At 35.2% G+C, this 20,026-nt stretch overlaps 1 protein-coding gene across 1 annotated transcript in view; it reads right to left on the bottom strand.

Moving 5' to 3' along the window:
* Positions 1–4,385: 4,385 nt before the first annotated feature.
* Positions 4,386–20,026, bottom strand: part of LOC110101214 — a gene marked incomplete at its 5' end in the record, with an annotated part of 65,287 nt that continues 49,646 nt past the window's right edge. Inside the window, 1 exon segment of the mRNA XM_020829014.2 lies at positions 4,386–5,215. Within this exon segment, the coding sequence (XP_020684673.1) occupies positions 4,639–5,215 (577 nt within the window).

Raw genomic sequence — 20,026 nt, 5'->3', positions numbered from 1 at the left:
TGTATTTTTTTCTAGCCAATCCTTACAAACGTAGCATTTTTTATAGGATGGCTAATTACCTTATAATATAGTCGATAATTTAGGTTTATAGTATAATCAAATTCTCAGGTCTCTTGTATTTTGACAGTTCAAGACCTACTCTGAGTGCTTACCAAAACAACATGGCGATGCTTTCCCTCTTAAGTAGACATTCTTTATTCATTGTTCTTTGATGGATGGGAACATTTGATCGTTAGTTCCCATTGTTCACCTCGGTCATTCTCCTCCACCACGAAAAGTCTGAGGCTTGTCATTTCTTTTGAATACCAACTTTGGTTGTGGTTTATAATTATAGGCCTATTTTAACTTATTTTTATACTGTAATGACTACTTGCCTTTATTTATATTATAAGTTATTTACTTACCTTTATCAACATTATATGACACCTATTTTATTTTATTAGTTCTGGAAGAGAATATGGAGTGGGATTCACTTTTTCTAGCATCTGAAGCTTTATCTTTCTTGAGTTTATTTGGGTGGTTTTATGATTTTAATAAATTCAGATTCTCAAACTTTGTCGCCCTGTTCAGTAAGTTCGAAAATGTGGTAATGTAAGACATGCATAATAATGATAACATCTTATCATTGATGTTTTTTATTAGCAGCAGAAGAACATGCTCCTCTTCTAACTATTGCTTAAACTTCATACTCAAAATAAGCTAGCGAGTTAAATATTTTGTTACTAACTCATCTATTTTTCACTTCTCTAAGGTGAGGTTAGTAATATTTATTTTCTTGGTAGCATTGGAAAATCTCTTCATAGACAGAATTTCCAATTATGTGAATGTCTTCAAATAATCATTTGACAACTCGTTGTACAATTTGAAAGCAGTCAATTTTAAGCTACTGACGAATTATCTGAAGAGTAAGGCATTAACACCTCTCATTTTTCCATGGGTAGCTTTAAATTATATCAGATGATGCTTAGGATTATTAATGTCACTAAAAATATTAAACATTGGAATATAATACTCATTTGGATATAGCACTTGGTCGTACTCAGTTAGGTACTGGGGACCCTTATTTATCAAATTTTTTGTCTAATTAATGGCTATAATAGCCATGATCTTCTTGTTGATTGTACCCTCTAACTGTGCAATTGTCACAGGCTCAGAAGTCCTTGCTATATTCTATAGAGCAGACTAATGGACCAGGTTGTGAATCTCATTAACGCCTTTAGGTGTACCCAGTACTCCTAAAACATGGGGTGCTGGATGATCTAGCGGATTAGCGAGACCACTAACCACGCTTGATGATTTTTATGCTAGATGGGTATAGGATTAGTAGTGACATTTCTTTGCATCATCTATATCATCGCAGTCTTCTATGCCATCATCTTAGTCATTGTATCGTTTAACTGAGAAATTTCTTTATCCTTTGCCTTCAGTTTCCATTTCATCTTCGCATATCTATAAGTACGATAGTGTAAGTGATGAAGGGATTCTCTTCGAGTTCTTCTCTTTTGAAACTCTATTGGCAACGGATCCAGCCTCATAGTGGCGTCGATATGTCCATCTAGGTGTTGGCATTTTTCCATCATCATAAAGATCTACTATGTCCTCAATGGATCTTCTTAGTCCTCTTATATCCATATCTTCTTAAGATCGTACCATTTAATTTTTGGTTCGTTGTTTAATAAGAAAAATTCTTTGATCTGTGGACCACAATTGAAGCTAACTTCCACTTGGGATTGGAAGGATGAATAACAATATCCTCTTGAGGATTCTCCAAGCTGTCGACCGCCAACCCGACTATCAATGTGGACCTTCTTTGGGAGTCACTTTTGGTGACTTTTAATAGAAGTGGTAGATCTTTGGGATGTTGTATAAGATGTCACACCTAGAAGCATTCTTTTTTTATTATTATTATTATCTCTTCATGAGGCCATAGTCTCCAGATTTCTTTAACTTTCCAATGGGACCTCCCAGCGGTAGATCCTAAATATGCGATTTAGGTGTCAAACCTCGATGCTCATTGTGTTGGGTTTGTTTCTATTATTTCCTTACTACCATCATAGATGGTAGTTTTCCTTTCAATGCCCCTATCACAGGCACTTTATGGAATATTTTTTTCCAAGATTTTTTTTATCTATTTTCAATAACATGTGCACCTTGGCAAAAAACGTATCTAGCTCCTTCTAAGGGTTTTTTAGCTTAATATTTCTGCTCCTAGTACTATTTTAGTTCACCAATAGAGCTATTCCTCTTCACCCACCTTAGGTCGATGAATTTTTTATGGGTAGGAACACTGACTTTTGGCTTCCAAGCGGGCAATATGGAAGGATGGCCAGGCAGTGGTCACTGAGCTCAAAGCTCTGCATTCTTCTTTCTTCTCTACCTCCTTGTTAGCTTTCCCCCTGGATGAGGAAGCTTTAGCAATGTGCCTTCCAAATGCAATAAGCTAGACTAGCAAGGCAATGGTGTTAGCAGTCACCACGGAGATTCTTTGTCTGGCCATGACCATCCTTATAGTAGGGGTCTCTAGTTGGGACAATCTCTAAAAAATAGAAGTCCTACGATGACAAATATCTCTAGCAGTGGTTCGCGACACAGGAAAATACGCACAACATGCAGTACCTTCAGCCTCTATAACGTATACAAGAACGACAACAACCCTTATAGTTGTTGCAGAGAATTATAGCCCACCAAATTTAATGGCGACTCTGAAGTTTCTAGTGCTAAAAATAGCATTTGCAAACTGAATGCTAGCATCACGTCCCAGCAGGATGGTGAGTGTTCTTGAGGTCCATCTACAAAAATGAAAAGAAAGGGTTATTAATCAGCATTTGAAATATAATCCAACGCTTTCAAAATACACAGATTATACATAATGAAATAATTAAGGCAAGTAATTAAAAATAACTTTAAATCCTGCTTAGAAAATTTTTAATGAATTTGCTAGATGATCATTTTGAAAATTTTAGAATTTTAGCACATGCTGATTTACTACTACTATAGCACTTAGACGACAAAGCAAAAAATGAAAAGAGAAATCATTAACTGTGGAGTCACCAAAAATCTGTGGGCTCTGAAAGTTCTCACCCCGGCCTCTTCGCAGGCCCTTTTTCTTTTTTATGTTGTCGAGGAGTTCCTGCTAGCTTTGAGAGAGAGGAAGAACGAGAGGGAGGATTGCATTGGGAACTTAGAGGGGACGTAGCTCACGGCAGCAAAGGAAATCAGTTGTATAGGAAAGGAGGGCTTTGAGGTAGCAAGAAACAATATGAGGAACGTTTTGTCCTTATGTTATCAGCGGGATTGAGAGTGGATCGAGCTGATTTTTATGTAAATATTGAAAAGAGGGCAACATGGGGGGCGTTAGCGTCGAACAACAGCAGCTGTGTACTTTTTTATTTTGATTTTTTGTTAATATAATAATAATAATAATAATAATTTTATTTTTATTAATTTCATTATTCGAGACATGATAAAATGACAAATTTCATTTGCCTGATTTACGGAGACATTGCCTAAAGATTCATGTTGATTTTCTCATTTGTTGAGTGAAATTATAGTCGATTTTAAGTATTATCAACGTTCAGATCGCAACAACAAATTCTGTTTTGCGCTCGAACGTCATTTGGGCAACGTCATGAGTCAATTTCGGGTGCTGGTCACCGATTTTGACTGCTCCTATCCGATTCTATTGCAAATGCCACCCTCTTAGACAAATTCAACGCTCTGATTGCACCGGCGTAGTCCATTCGACGATCGGATGTATTTTAACCACTTAAGTGCTATATTACGCCCGTAGACTGCCGATTGGGTCGCCAATTTAGTCTATTTTTGCTATAATTTCAATGTATCAATCAACATAGAACTATTTAATTACATATTTGATGGTGCTATATGTAATTTAATAACAAATAAGTTCCATATTTATTTTATTAATATCTATTATTTATTACAATTTAGTAAAATAAATATTCTAGAATTATTTATCAATTACATATTAATTAATCTCTATTTCCTATAAATTCTATTTCAATAAATTAATTTGCTAATACTTATTTATGTTATATGAGCATTAAAAGTTGCTGGTAACTTATATATTATCTTATTTAATCAGAGTAAGAGTGTTGGATACTAATTTGAAATCTATTTAGTTTTTTGTTTGTTTAGAATTGTGAAATATCTGTTAAATAATTTAATATGAAATGCCAAATATTTCGGTGGTAGTTGCTTCTTAATGAACATGAACAACGGTGTCAGTGAACAGTACCAGCGAAAAGGACAGATAAGGTGGAAAACAGAATTTTAATTGAATATTTTCTAAAAGAAAAAATCTAACATCTACCTATTACGTTATGGAGCAGATGGTTTCTATTAATACAAGTACAAGTAATTCATTTGCGATTAACCAGACAGATTAACGCTCCATATTTGATAAAACTCCCTTACTGTCATCAAGACTGAACTTCTATTCTGATTACAAACTGGCCAATGAAAAGCACGAAATAACTAATTAAGATTATCAATTAGAAGACCATTAAGGTGGCATCTGAACTAAAAAAATATGCAGAGCTTTTATGGTGTAAAGAACAGCTCCATTACTAAAACAGTACATAATGAATGAATTCATGAGGTTCAAAATTGAGAGATCTACAAGTTTGATAGGGTGTCCTTCGATTGACCTGGCAATGGTGCATTAAAAACCTGGGATAGCAGTAATCTTTGCCTCTTGGTTAGCCTGGAAGAATCGCAGTGTTTTGAGATTCTATCCTCAAGAGCCTCTTGTCCATATTCTGCAGATCTTTTACGTAGAAAGCACAGCGACGCAGATGGTTCATTTAAAATGGCCCTTTCCTCCAGGCTGCTCTCAGTTTCTTCATCCATCATATAATTATAATTGGTTTCATTTGAAGCCAGAGAGGTTTCCTCTTTGTCCAGATTGTTATCCATAGATTGTCCCTGTAGCATCCTTGAATCTTCACCGCTACTATCTATCCACCATTTCGTTGAAACTGATGACAAGCCATTTGATGGAAACCCATATTCAAATTCATCCATATATGTCGATATATTCTTTGGCTGTAAAGGCTGAGGTATGCCAGACCATCCATATTGCACAAACTTGTTTCCTTGTTTATGAAAGACTTGCCCGGACATATGAACCCCTTTTTGGAGTTTTTTTGTATCCTGCACAAGGCCGGGTGCTTTGTTGTCAATGTCGCTACTACTGTATAGAAAATAAAAATTAATAATCAGGAATAGTCAATTTTAAATATAACCTCATAATGTAAAATTAAATTAATATGCATGTCTGATAGAAAGTTATGATATAAGCATTTAGTCTAATTTTTTTAGTATTTTTAAAAGGACCATACGCCTTATTTGAAGCATTTTGAATCAATATGAAGGGTATCTTTCATGTCAAATGCAAACATATATATAATCACCCTCATTAAATTCTATAGGTGATCCCTTTAAGTTAATTTATTAAACATATTTGGCATTATTCTTTTTCTTTTTGTTATCTTTCTTCTAGATTTAATTCAAATTCTATTTTCTTCAAGCTCATAATTTTTACTCTTTATTTTGCTTGTTCTTTTTTTAGGACATTGAAAATGGTAAATGTCCTTGAAAGTGGAGGACTAGCAGTATTTTAGACGGCCCAAGAATGGGATATTTTGTAGGGGTGAGGTAGGTGTGGATTTGGACTAAGAAAAGATGAATTTTGTGTGGTAGGTCTACTAATAGACCTCCAAGAAGTAGAATTTATGATGCAAAGGTATGAACACAACACAAATATGTTACGAGACTGACACAAGACACATGAATTATTGATAATATAGAATACATATACAACATGGAAAAGACATTATAATTTTTAAATAGTTGCATTGAAATTAAAATTGCATAATATTAAGAATAATAAAAAAGGATAAGTCATTGAACTTCAACATTCTTGTACTATACTCTTCCAATATTTGTTACATAAAGCTCATGAGGATTAGGTGGTGCTTTCTTAGAAGGCATAATGAGGAATGAAAAATAAGATTAAGAAATATGTCTTCATAAGAGAGGAAGAAACAAAAAGAAAAGGCAAATAGCTTACTATAATTAAACTTAATTAATTTAAGAGAGAGTTAATTTAGGTTTTAATGTAATAGGACACTACAAGAAAAGTTTGGGCAGTGGAATTCAACTTATCTAGATGCACTTATTCGCTCAGGAAAAGTTTGGGCGCTATGGTACGAACATTGCTTTCTCAAGCCTAAGGTCTCATTTTCACTTAGGTGGATTGGATTTTAAATTAATCAGATTTCCCCGATGATCGGCAATAGGGTTTATTTACTTATGATGTTCCACTTCCTATAAGCGCAAGCCCACATAGTTAATTACACCTCCTAACGCGTAGAAAAGAACTCTCGATTAAGAATGAATTAATGTTTATACGTGCAATAGTTTTAAATTTTGACCATTGGGGATGAAGATAGACCTGATCAAGATCCCATGGTTATGTCATCCTGAGAATACTGTAGGTTTCAGTCAATAAACACTAACAATCATTGATTGTGGTGTCCAGAAAAACTGATTAGCATAGATTGATTGCCTCCACACAGGAATCCTGAGCAAACTAAAGTGGAAAGGAGTGTATTTTAATTTTATTATGGTTTGGGATTTACATATATTAGATTATCCAGTATTTAATTTAGTTTGGGGTTTATGACTTCATTTAGAAATTACCCAATTGTTTGATTTAGATTTGGGGCCGAAGCTTACAGGTTTTATTAGAAATAGCCCCTATAGCCGGTCTTACGGCTTCGTTTAAAAGTAGCCCATAGTTAGGATTTAAGGTTAGGTTTCTTTTACCTAGAGATTCTTCTAATGTGTGGGTCTTACTGCTTCTATTAGATGTAACTCGTAGTTGGGATTTAGGGTTAGGTTACTTTTACCTAATGATTTTCCTAACGTGTAGGTCTTATTGCTTTTATTAGAAGTAGCCCATATTTGGGATTTAGAGTAAGGTTATTTTTAACTAGAGATTTTTTCTAACATGTGGTACTTACTGCTTTTATTAGAATTAGCCCAGATAATAGGTAATGCAGCCTCTATTAGAGTTTGCCAAGCTTATTAGGGATATGTTAATTGTTTTGGGAATGTTTTTTCTAACACCTTAATTAAAGTGGGACTTATGGCCTCTATTAGAGGTGGCTCGTATATTTGGGTTAGAGGGGTTTTAGTTTAGTGGGGCTTTAGTACCAAACATGTAACGTTGCATTTGAGTGGGCCTTATTGCTTATAATAGAAGTAGTCATTGTGCTTCAATTAGAAGCTTTCCCTAGTTTGTTTGGAATGGGATTGATTACTCCCCTTTGGAGGATTTGTTGCTCCCCTAGGAAGGCTTCATAACTCCCTTCGGGAGGTTGTGTGCATTAATTTAACTGGGATTTATCCTGCCTTAGCGAGTAGTTTCCTATTAGGCTGGTTTTAGAGTAGTTACACACCCTACTGCTTGACACTAGTGCTTTCTATCCTAGCTTTCAATAGTTTACTAGGTTTTTGCTTGTATTAGTGCTCGTAGCATTCCTACTTTAGTGGCTTTTTTTTTTTGCTTTAGTACCATTGCTTGTTCAATATCCGCCTTTTTTTTTTCAGTATTAGTTCTACTTAAGTATCGACTTGTTTTAGTACCCTCCTTTTTTCTTTCAATACTAGGTGTTCATTGCTAACAATTGTAGGAGCTAAAGTTTGCAGCTGTATGGTTTGCTAGGAGCTTTGGAGTTTGCCCAGAGCTGAAGCTAGGTTTGGAGTTTTTAGAGTTTTTTCAGTTTTCTATTATCTTTAAATTTAGGAGTTTGGTGTTAGTTATTGTACGTTGTACTTAATGATACATAGCGTGAAGATTGTTTTCATCGTTTTCTTGTTTTAATCATAAAAATACAAAGAATCATCATAGTTGCACTCCCTCAATATTTTCTACTAGCATTTTAAAATTCTTTAAAATTTGGTTTAATTAAAAGTTTAAATTAAAATTAAAATTAACCTTCCAGCTCATTAATCAATTTAAATGTATTTTAAATTACTTAATTAGTTTAATTTAATTATTAATCAAATTAGTTGCTCTTTTAGTCTAATTAATTAAAAGATTTCAAAATTTTAATTAAAGGGTTTATTAATTAAAATACTTTAGTTTTAAATTAAATAAAGTTTTAATTTAATTAAGTAATTAAATCTTTAAGTTTGTTACTCAATTAGTTATATTTTAATTCAAAGATTTAAATAAGTTAAATTGATTAATCGATTGTTAAAAATTTTACTTTAAAAAGTTAATTAATTATCAAATTAATTAAAAGGTAAATTTCAAATTAATTAGTTAAATTAAATTAAATTTTTATTTTAATTAAAATTTTGTTTTAATTAGGTTTTAAATTAGTTTTTAAATTTTTGTTTTAAATTAATTAAATGCCCACTTAGAGAGTTTTAAATTTATTATCTTAATTTTAATTAATTGTAAAAAATTGATTTTAAAATGATTCATCAATAAAAGCTCTCGACAATCTCCAATTTCCCGGGGGGATTTCGACAGCCTCCTGACCTCCCCTCCCCGCGAAGGGAGATTAGGGAAGGCACTTGCTCTTTCAGATCCACTCGGTCGGATCAAAGGCCGAGGGCTTCCAGGGAGCGAATTGAACCCTATATATATATATAAAAATTGATTTCTATGGCTATATATAGATTTTACATCTTAAAGAATTATAAAAGACATAGAAATGTATAGAGTTATAAAAATTATATAAAATTTCAAAATGACAAAATTATTTATAGGTTTGAATGTCCAATAATTGCCTCTTCATTTTCCACCAAATCATATCATAATCAAAAGTATATCTTCAATTATTACAGCCTCTCATCTTCATTTCTAGGTCGAAATTTCTATCCTCCGTTGGCATACAATTGTATTAGTAGGTTGAACTCGTTCAGTAAGGTTGTTTTAAGAAGAAGTGCAAGCTAGTGGAAATTGAGATGAGCAAACAGCACGTAGTGACCAGCATAATTCCTCATGCGACCAAATCGACTTCACCTGATTTCGTTGGAGTTGAGGTCTGAAGAGGGGAGTTTGTGTGTGGTTTGCGTTCTACATAGAGAATGGAGAAGAAGAAGACGAGTTCATGATCTATGATTCGGAGGGTGGGCGGCCACTTTTTGGCTTTGATAGGCAGTAAAAAGGAATTTGTGCATTATCTAAAACAAGAAGGAGAGGATTTTTGTGTGAAATTGGTCGATAGAGAAGGTCTTGGTGTTGATGATTGAAGACAGAGAAGCAGAGGGAATGACTGGTGTTACCTCTTCTATCTTGCTTGATGGAGATGAAGGAGAAAGAAGGTTGTTTGAGCTCGATAGAGACAAAGGAGAAACAAGAGGGCTGTTAGGTGGATTGGATTTCAATCGGAGTTCTGGATCGTCTTCCTTGTACGACATGATTCAATCGAGGACAAAGAAGTATGGTATGAGTTCAATTTGGGACATAGAACTGTTCATCATTTTGAGTTCATGCAATTCATTTGATCAATTCAATGGAGACAGATGAGAAGGAGTTCGTTCGACTATTTTCCTAAAATTAAAATCCAAAAAGAAAAAGGAGTATTGTCCAATCTGGTTCAGTAGAGTCACAGGCAGAGAGGAGGAGAAAAATAATCTTTTGTTTAGAGTAGAAAAAAAATAGTTTTAAGATGTCAATATGATTGAATTAAATAGGAAATAAGAAGAATCGAATTGCATTATCTCATGCGAAAAAAAGAAATAATAATTAGAGGTAATTAATACAATTAGAAATATGACTTAATAATTAAATGCATTCGATGTTGCCTTTAACAATGTTTGATGCGTTCGACATTGCCCTCGACAAATTTTAACATCTCTGAAATTATTTGAAATATTGTTTATTAATATTAATGTTTTTTTAAACAATGACATAACAGAGCAATATAATCGAGGCAAAATATTGAAAGCAAGTAAGCGTGTTCTTGAAAAATTTAGGCAAGGGTTAAATATATTAATGAAAATTTAATTGAAATTTTTAATGTAGATATATTTCTAAATTAGCTACATAATTTGGGTTCGATATGTACTTGATATTTAGGTTGTGCAATAAGTAAGAAAGACTAAGAATTTAAGAAAAAAAGGAAAACATTAGAGTGGAAGGTTCGACCATCGATAAACAAGGTGGGTAATTACATTTTTATTTTATAGTAAATGTAATTTTATTTATGATTCAATTGATTTATTGATAGGACATCTGGTATGTATACTTGCAAATCTTAAAAACAATAGTTTACATTAAAATAAAGAAAAAGATGACCCTTATTATTATTATTATTATTATTATTATTATTATTATTATTAAGATTAAATAGGAAGACTTAATTATAATATTAAATGGAATTATTAAAAATAAAAAGGTATATGAATGCAAATACAACAATTCACTATTTTATGATAATGACTAGGGAAGCAATATATTCGTATGCAAAAAATGGAAAATGTTAAAAGTTAATGATGAGGACATCCAACGGTGGAGAGTTTACCAGAGAAGAGGTCGGAGATCTACGACCATGATTATAACACTTTATTTTTGAGCTATTATTTTTATTTAATTTCTTATTATATTTTTTCCGATTTTACCCTCACTTAAGGGAGTAGGTTCATGTGACCCCAGGGGGCACAACACTTTTTTCTTTTGGATTTACTATTGTATTTTGTCTATTTATAGCCCCCTCTTCTTTATAGAGGATGATAATGATTATGAAGAAAATTCCGTGCACTTGTGTTTTGGTGAGTTTGAGAGCTCTTGTGAGAATTTAAAATCCCTAGGTGAGGGCAACGTACTACCCACCATTTGTAGGAAGTCTCCGGGCTTGTGGGCTACCTCCTCCACCAATCTACATCATTCTCCTCTCCCGAAATCGCCTGCCATTCCTCCCATCTCTCTCTTTGCTAAAACCGCACACCCCTAACCCTAGACCGGCCCCCACCTTTCCCCCTTTTCTCTCTTGGTCGAACTCCACCCCAACCCTAGGACGACCCCATTAAACCACCGACCACTGAGCACCTATAGAACCGCCGACCCCCTCCCCTATCTCCCTCCCTAGCCGCCAGCCAAGAGCATCTTCCCCTAGCCGTCGGCCACCATCCGTACCTTGACCCAAGACTTCACATTTCCTCTATTATCACTTTCCAAATTTAACTCATAGTAATTTTGGAAATCATAAATTCAGATTTCAAATTATTTTGAAATTTGAATTTTCATCCTTAAATAAAGGTGAGTTATATTAGGAAATCTCATTCAATCAAGCCAATTTGAAATTGAAGTTGAATTAGAAAGAGATTTGCTTTAAATCCACTTTCCTAAGTAAGTTTGTCAAGATTTGAAAGGCAATCAATCCCAAATCAATTCCTCTTTTATTTAATATTCTATACTTAGCAAGCTTCTAAATTCCCCAATCAACCTAACTGCCGGCCCCCATGCTTCCACAAGTCAATCACCTAATGCTCTCTTCCCAAATAGCTTCTATTTAGGATTTTGAACTCCCAAAGCTGCTGTCCAGATTTCCAGGGCATTTTAAGGTTGTTGTCCAGAAATTCCAGCAAGCATAAACTTGTTGTCCCACTGTCAAGACCCACTTAGTTGTTGCCCGGAATGTTTCAGCTTGCTGTCCAGAATTTCCGGCACAAGTTAACTTATTGTCCAACATCCAGAACCTGTTAGTTTTGTTGTCCACACATGAATGGTTGATCTGGAGCAAGATCATGACATTGTTTTTGATGATTAAGGATTAATCGACATTCTCCGATCTCCGTTCTTTGACATATATCTTGAGAACGACCACTCCGTCGAAGAATACGTGGAACGAATCCTCTTCTCCCTTACAACTACTATTGATCAACGACAACCTCCCGTTACGTGGCAACTCTCTTCCGAATCCTGAAGAATATGAACTCTCTCCCGAATCTTATTCCTTCTAAATCTTCCTCAATTGTGGCACCATGAAGATTATGCAAGCTTTCTATGCCTAACCAATTATTAAAAGTGTGAATCAGGGATCTTAATAGTGACTAGTCTAACCATTAATCTAGGTATTTCCTTTGAAAACCCTCATGTGATGCAAAGCTTGATTTGAATTGATTATTTTGTGCTTCTAACAATTATTGTGTAATCAATTTCTTAAGCTAATCATCTCTTTATTGTTTTCAATCTTTCATTTCAATCATTAAAAGTTTAATAATTGTTCTTATTCTTTATCAAGCGTGTAATATCATAATAAACATCAACCTACGCATATAGTTCTACATCATTTTGGTATCAGAGCATGGTTGCAATTACGTGCCTATTAGGATTTCTTTTTTCTCATGTTTAGCATCTAAATCGCATCCTGCAAGTATCAATGTATCAGATTGAGTTTTCATATTGTTTTCTTTTTCAACATCATTCTGAGTCACCCTTAGACATAGGATGGACCCAGAACAAATTCAAAGGACTTTAGATCTGTTGGTAGGTGAAAAAACAATATGATTAGTCAACAACTTAGAGAAAATCAAGCAGACCTAGATGAGCTTTGTCGCTACACAACGGAACAGTTTGACACACTAGATCAAGTGAGGAATCACCCTACACCTTATACACATGTTAGGCCTCTTTCCATGTATGGGGATGACACCGTACCTGATGAGGGACACCCCCGTGCCCCTTATCGAGCTCCTTAGTACGATTACGATCCTAACAACGATTCTGATATACCTTTGATGAAAAACATTAAGGTCGATGCCAAAATTTTGACGATACTCTTGATCCCTAGCACTTTCTGGATTGGATCAAAGGCATGGATAGTTTCTTCACGTGGTATAATATATCTGAGGCTAGACAATTTTGATTTGCCAAAATGAAACTCACTGGTAGGGATAGCCAATATTGGGCCAACTTAGAAAGCCTTTGGGAATCCCGCAATGAGTACCCCATCACTGATTGGATTTCTATGAAGTGCGAGCTCAAATAGAAGTACTTACCTCCCTCGTACTTCCCTAGGCTCCTTGATAGGTGGAATAGACTAACCCAAGGTAGTAAACCGGTAAAGGAATACATTGCAGCTTTTGATGATTACCTTATTAGCTATAATAGGGAGACCTCCATTACCCCCACTCAAATGTTGTCCATGTTCCGAACAGGGTTGCATGAGGATCTATGCAATGAACAATTTGCCCGGAGCGTCACTACATTAGAGAATACTTACAGTCTAGTCCTAGACCTAGAAGAAACTCGTTCCCAGCACTCTAGTCGACACCAGGATGCTAGATCATCCTACTGACCCTCCAATGGATCGGCAGCAAACCACTCTAGCACACGGCCGATCCGAGGGAGCTCTTGCAAACCACCCTGTGGTCCTCCACCCCGTTTTGACTTTAGGGGTAAGTCTCCAACCCCAAACCGACCTCGATCCCATCCAGGGACCAAGTGCTTTCGGTGTCAGGGATATAGGCACATCTCTTCCCAGTGTTTTAGTCCTTACAAAGTCACTATAATAGAAGAAATCATTGAGGATGAGTTTGAGCCTGAGACTGAACAAATTCACTAGTTCGATGCTGAAGGTGAATTCTTTGAGAACGACAACACTGTTGTCATCCACTGTTTTCAAAAGGTCAACACCGCTCCCATCTGCGTGGTGAGATGCGCACTATCACACCTTGTTACCACTGATTAGTGGTGTAGGACCTCAATCTTCCATACCTACTCTCTATCTATTGTTCCTCGCCCAAATACCTAGAAGGTAGCTTGGGTCAACTCCACTGCCTTAGAGGTGAAGGAATGAAGCCTCATACCTATCTCCTTCGCTGACTACAATGAAAATGTGTAGTGTGATGTTCTGGAAATGGATGTTCGACAAATCATCCTAGGGTGCCCTTGGCTCTTCGATAATGATGTCCACATCTATGAGCGTTCAAACACCGTGTTTGAATATGCGGGCATAAAAGATAAAGCTTCCTCCTACGTAGCCTAGGGTTAAGGATGACCCCAAACCCAATCCAGGCAAGCCCAAGAAGGGGCTGAACCATGTGACAGCCAAGGTCCTCAATTCTGAAATTGCACAAGGCGTACACCTATACGCCTTGGTTGGTCATGAGATTTCCTCTGAGTTTGAAGAGTCTATTCCTCAGGAGATCGTTAGATACATGGTTTGCCCAAGACCATCGTATCAGATAGGGATGTCAAATTCACGAGTTATTTCTGGAAAACTCTTTGGATGAAAATGGGCACCAAATTATAATTCTCCATGGCCCTTCATCCCCATACAGATGGTCAAATCAAATTGGTTAATAAAATACTAGGAAACCTATTGAGGTCCTTAGTGGGTAAGCACGCTAAAGACTGGGATTCCAATCTCTCCACTACTGAATTTTCTTATAATAATTCTGTGAATCACACTACTAGTTTGAGTCATGCTGAAATTGTATATCAGTGCAAACCTAGAAAGCCTTTAGATCTCATACTCATGTGTCCTAAGTATAGGATTTATAAGTTGGCATCTTCATTTGCATCATATCTACATTAATTGCATAAAGAAATCACACACAAAATTGAAAAGTTTAATATGAATTATAAACATCATGCTGATCTTAAATGAAGACTCAAAGCATTCAAAGTTAGTGACTTGGTGAAGGTTTGGATTCATCCAGAAGGATTTTAGAAAGGAATTGTTAAGAAATTACATGCTAAAAGTGCATGACAATTCAAAATAATCAAGAAAATCAATGACAATGCCTATGTAATGGATTTGCCTGTATATTTCGATATTAATCCCTCTTTTAACATTGAAGATTTAGTAGCCTATGAGTGTCCAGAGTTTAACCCACCTAATCTACTACAAACTGAGCCATGTATGATCTTACCTTATGAGAACCCAAGCCTTCATCCACTTCCAAATATTCCCAAAACACCTATTGCAGAGACAGTTGACATGATTCTAAGTGATGACATCATTTCGACAAAAAAGGGTGGACTAAGAAAGTATTTGATGAAGTGGAGAGGTAAGACAAAGTTAGAGGACACTTGGCTATAGCGCGAGGAAGTTCAGTGGATTGATCCACATGCACTAGAGTCTAGAGCTTTATTAGAGCACCCGGGATGCGTACTTGCTAGAGTAGAGCTCTTTTCCACCCCGGAAGAATGATGAGGACATCCAATAGTGGAGAGTTTACCAGAAAAGAGGCTGAAGATCTATGGCTAGGATTACACAACTTTATTTTTTGAGCTATTATTTGTATTTGATTTATTATTATATATTTTTTGATTTTACACTCACTTGAGGGAGTAGGTTCATATGATCCCAGGGGATACTTTTGTCTTTTGGATTTACTATTGTATTTTGGCTATTTATAGCTCCCTCCTCTTCTTTGTAGAGGATGATGATGATTTTGAAGAAAATTTCTTGCACATGTGTTTTGGGGAGTTTAAGAGCTTTTGTGAGAGTTTGAAGTCCCTAGGTGAGGGCAACATACTAACCACCAGCCACAAGAAGCGTCCGAGCACGTGGGCCACCTGCTCCACAAACCTCCTCCCCTCTCATCTCCCTAAACCGCCAGTCCCATCCTCCCATCTCTCTCTTAGCCAAAACCCCACATCCCCAAACTCTAGGCCGACCCCCACAATCCCCCCTTTTCTCCCTTGTCCGAACTCAACCCCAACCCTAGGCCAACCCCATCCAACCACCGACCACCCGCCACCTATAGAACTGTTGGCCCCCTCCCCTATATCCCTCCCTAGCCACTAGGCAAAACCTCCTTCCCCTTGACCCAAGACTTCACATCTCCTCTATTATTACTTTCCAAATATAACTCAGTAATTTTGGAAATCATAAATTCAAATTTCAAATTATTTTGAAATTTGAATTTTCATCATTAAATAAAGGTGAGTTATATTAGGAAAGCTCTTTCAATCAAGTCAATTTGAATTAGAAAGAGATTTGCTTTAAATCCACTTTTCTAATTAAGTTTGGCAACATTTGAAAGGCAATCAATCACAAATCAATTCCCATTCATAGCTAGTGCCCCCCCCCCGCTAGCCCCCCCCCCCCCCTTCTTTTCTTCTTTTGCAACTAGCCATTATTCCTCTTTTATTTAATATTCTATACTTAGCAAGCTTCTAAATTCCTAAATCAACATAACCGCCGGCCCCCATACTTTCACAAGTCTATCACCTATTGCTCTCTTCCCAAATATCTTCTATTTTAAGATTTTGATCTCGCAAAGCTGCTGTCCAGATTTCCTGGGTATTTTAAGGTTGTTGTCCATAAATTCCAGCAATCATAAACTTGTTGTCCCGCTGTCCAAACCCTATTAGTTGCTTCTCGGAATGTTCTATCTTGTTGTCCAGAGTTTCCAGCACAAGTTAACTTGTTGTCCAATGTCTAGAACATATTAGTTTGCTATCCACCGATGGATGGCTGAACCGGAGAATGATTACGGCTTCGTTTTTAATGATCAAGGATTAATTGACATTCTCCGATCTCCCTTCTTCGACATAGATCTTGAGAATGACCACTCCGTCGAAGAATATGTTCAACGAATCCTCTTCTCCCTTGCAACTGCTATTGAAAAACGACAACCTCCTGTTCAGTGGTAACTCTCTTCTTATTCTTGTAGAATGTGAACTCTCCCAAATCTTATTCCTTCTAATTCTTCCTCAATTGTGACACCATGAAGATTATGCAAGCTTTCTCCATCTAATCAATTATTAAGAGTGTGAGTAAGGGATCTTAGTCTAATTGTTAATCTAGGAATTTCCTTTGAAATCTCCCATGTGATACAAAGCTTGATTTGCAATTGTCAATGTTAAAGGAAAATGAATGGCTTATTGAAGCAAAGAATTGATTACTACATAAAGAGAAAAAAAAATAGATAGTATATTTTACCTGAGGAGAGGAATGTACCATTTGTCATATTGGTATTGGATATAGATGTTGAAAGATGGTGGATAGGTGGTATGAATATAAATTTGGAGGATTGCCCACTAAACAGATTAAATGAGAAGATTTTACGTAGGTTTTCAGAGATTCATTTGTGCCTCTCCCTACAATGAGACAAATGCAATATAAATTCTTGAGGCTGGTTCAACGAGATAGATCAATAATGTAGTATAAGAACGAATTTACGAATTTGTCAAAAAATGCATTTATGTTGGTTCACACTACAACGGATAAATGCCATAGGTTTTTACTAGGATTAAGGAACATAGTTAGGCAACATCTTGTTCTTTTGGGAATTGATGATTATTTAGTTTTGATAGAAAGTATCATGAGGATATAAATGGATTTTAGAATAGTAAAAAAAGATGTGAATTTCAAAAGAAAAAAAAATACAAGTGTTGAAGGTTCACAAGATTTCACAATGTAGACAATTTTGTAGTATAAAGTCTAATAAAAGAAGATAAAGCCTAGCAGCAAAGACAATCAGTCTAATATAAATAGTTCAAACAAATATAGGAAACAACATAAATGTGAATATCTTTCAAGAACCAGTAGTTATCTAATGTCACCAGCCTAGAAACATAGTTAAAATTGTCCTACCCTAGAGCCAAGACCATCAAAAGAAATAAAAATCAGTGTTGGATCATCTTAAGGGAATTTTGATAGTAGAGGGTAACAAAGTCAACTCCAACTCCAATCAAAATTAAAGCCGACTTCATACTCAGCCTAGAGAGTACGCTCTATCATAACAATATGCTAAGGATTCACCTGAAGTTATTATAGGCATGATTTCATTTAATGTAAGTTAAAACAATTTTATTTAAGTACATTGAGTTATTATACAATAAAGAAATTTGTGGAGAATTACTAATAATAGGAATTCCTTATTATCGACTTTTTTACTATCATTATAGGTACAATAAACATGTATGAATTTTATTTGATACTGGAGCTTTCCATTCATTTATCTAAGAAAAAATCGTTGAATTGGTAAGGTTGAATTTTTCAAAAATGCTTACAAGTTTAGTTAATATAATGTCAAATGGATTACATATGAATGCTGATAGTTTACATCAAATAAAGTGAAAGAAAATTCAAAACAAAACTGAATGTATTATCATTACATGAATTGTATGTAATCTTAGGAATGAATTGACTATCTAGCAATTTTGTCACTATAGATTAGAATAAGGTGGTAAAATTTATTTTTTTGGAGAGAAAGAAAATAAATATTATGAAGACACAGAATTGTCATCAATTTTAATAACCTTTTTAAAATCATACAAGTTATTACATAGTGGGCATCAAGGTTGTTCTGCTAAGATAAAGGACATAAATAAAGAATTAAGGAGTTGAAAAATATATTTGCAGTGAAAGAATACACAAATCTTTCTATATGGTTTTTATCTGGATTGCCAACAAAAAGTGAAATAATAATAACTATTAAATTATTACTATTTCAAAACCAGTGGCTAGAGCATCATATCGAATTGTAATTGAGTTGCAAGAACTTTAAAGCTAATTGTAGGAATAATTAGATAATAGATTTATCAGGCTTAGTACGTCTTCATGGGAAGCTTCAACAGTGTTTGTAAGAAAAAAAGATGGAAGTTTCAAAATATATATTCATTATAGAAAATTAAATAAGCTCACTATTAAAAATAAATATCCATTATCAAAAATTAATGATTTGTTTGATAAGCAGTAGGGAGCCTCAATTATCTTAGTGATTGATTTGATATCTGGATATCATCAATTATGCATTAAGGAGAAAGATACATCTAAAACAGTATTTAGAATAAGATATGGTCATTATGAGTTTATGGTGATGTAGTTTGGAGTGATGAATGCTCCATAAGTTTTCATAAATTTAATAAACAAAATCTTTAAATCTTTTTTTGGATATATTCATAATCGTATTTATAAACGACATTTTGATTTATTCCAAAGATGAAGATAGTCATTCAACTCATTTGAATGCAATTCAACAAACACTCAAAGAAAATAATCTACATGTTAAATTTTAAAAATGTGAATTATGGTTAAAAATTCTGATATTTCATAGGCATGTAATCAGCGATGAAGGTATCTCAGTGGTTTATAACAAAATTAAAATAATTGCTGATTTGTCAAGGCCAACTACAATTATAGAGATACAGAGTTTTCTGGACATTATAGGAAATTTGTGGAGATATTTTCTTAGATTTCCAACCCATTATTAATGTTAACACAAAATATTAAAAGTTGAATGGACCAATCAATGTAAAGAATTTTTTTAAAAGTTTAAGACTTTTTTATGAGTATTCTTATATTAACAAATTCCTTCGAGTATGTAAGGATTTCTGATATATAGTAATACTTCATCGAGGGATTAGGGTGTGTTAATGCAACAAGGTAAATCAAGGTTGCATGAAGGAGAAGAAGTGCAAATTGGCGATAAACAAGATGAGTGAACAACACGTAGCAACTAGAGATGCAATTCTTAGTGTGAACAAAACCGTACTTGCTCAATTTCGATGGAGTTGAAGGCTGAAGAGAGATGTGTGTTCAATATAGATGAAGGAGAAGAAGAAGAGGCCATATTTGGTGAAGTGGAATCAGAGGTGTTGACCAATATACAAAGAACAAAAAAAAAGAAAGAAAGAAGAAATCTAATGTGTAAACCTCATACCTATCGGATCCCTAAAATCCTCCCGATTTTTCTCCTGAAATCAGCGAAAATCCCGTTGAATTCGGCGCCGAAGCGATCTCTTCCCGGATTTCTCGCAAAACAGCTCGTCGATCGTGCCATTCGCGTCTTTAAAAGCTGGTTGAACGAATCCCTCAGGCCCTCCGTTCGCTACCTTCCACCATTCGCACACCCCGACGCCTCCAAGCCGCAGCAGCGAAGCGACGTCAATACCCATCCAAAGCAAAATCCCGATCTTCCTCCGATCTCCTATTCCTCTTCCACACACGCGAACTCCAGCTTCCACTTCATCCCGTCGCTCTTCCCTCCTCCGATCAAAACCTTCCCACTTCCAACCTCC

The sequence above is a fragment of the Dendrobium catenatum genome, unplaced genomic scaffold (assembly GCF_001605985.2).
Source record: "Dendrobium catenatum unplaced genomic scaffold, ASM160598v2 fragScaff_scaffold_156, whole genome shotgun sequence".
Lineage (NCBI taxonomy): Eukaryota > Viridiplantae > Streptophyta > Magnoliopsida > Asparagales > Orchidaceae > Dendrobium > Dendrobium catenatum.
Note: the sequence above shows the minus strand (reverse complement) of the source record. Positions and strands in the feature narration are given on the sequence as shown.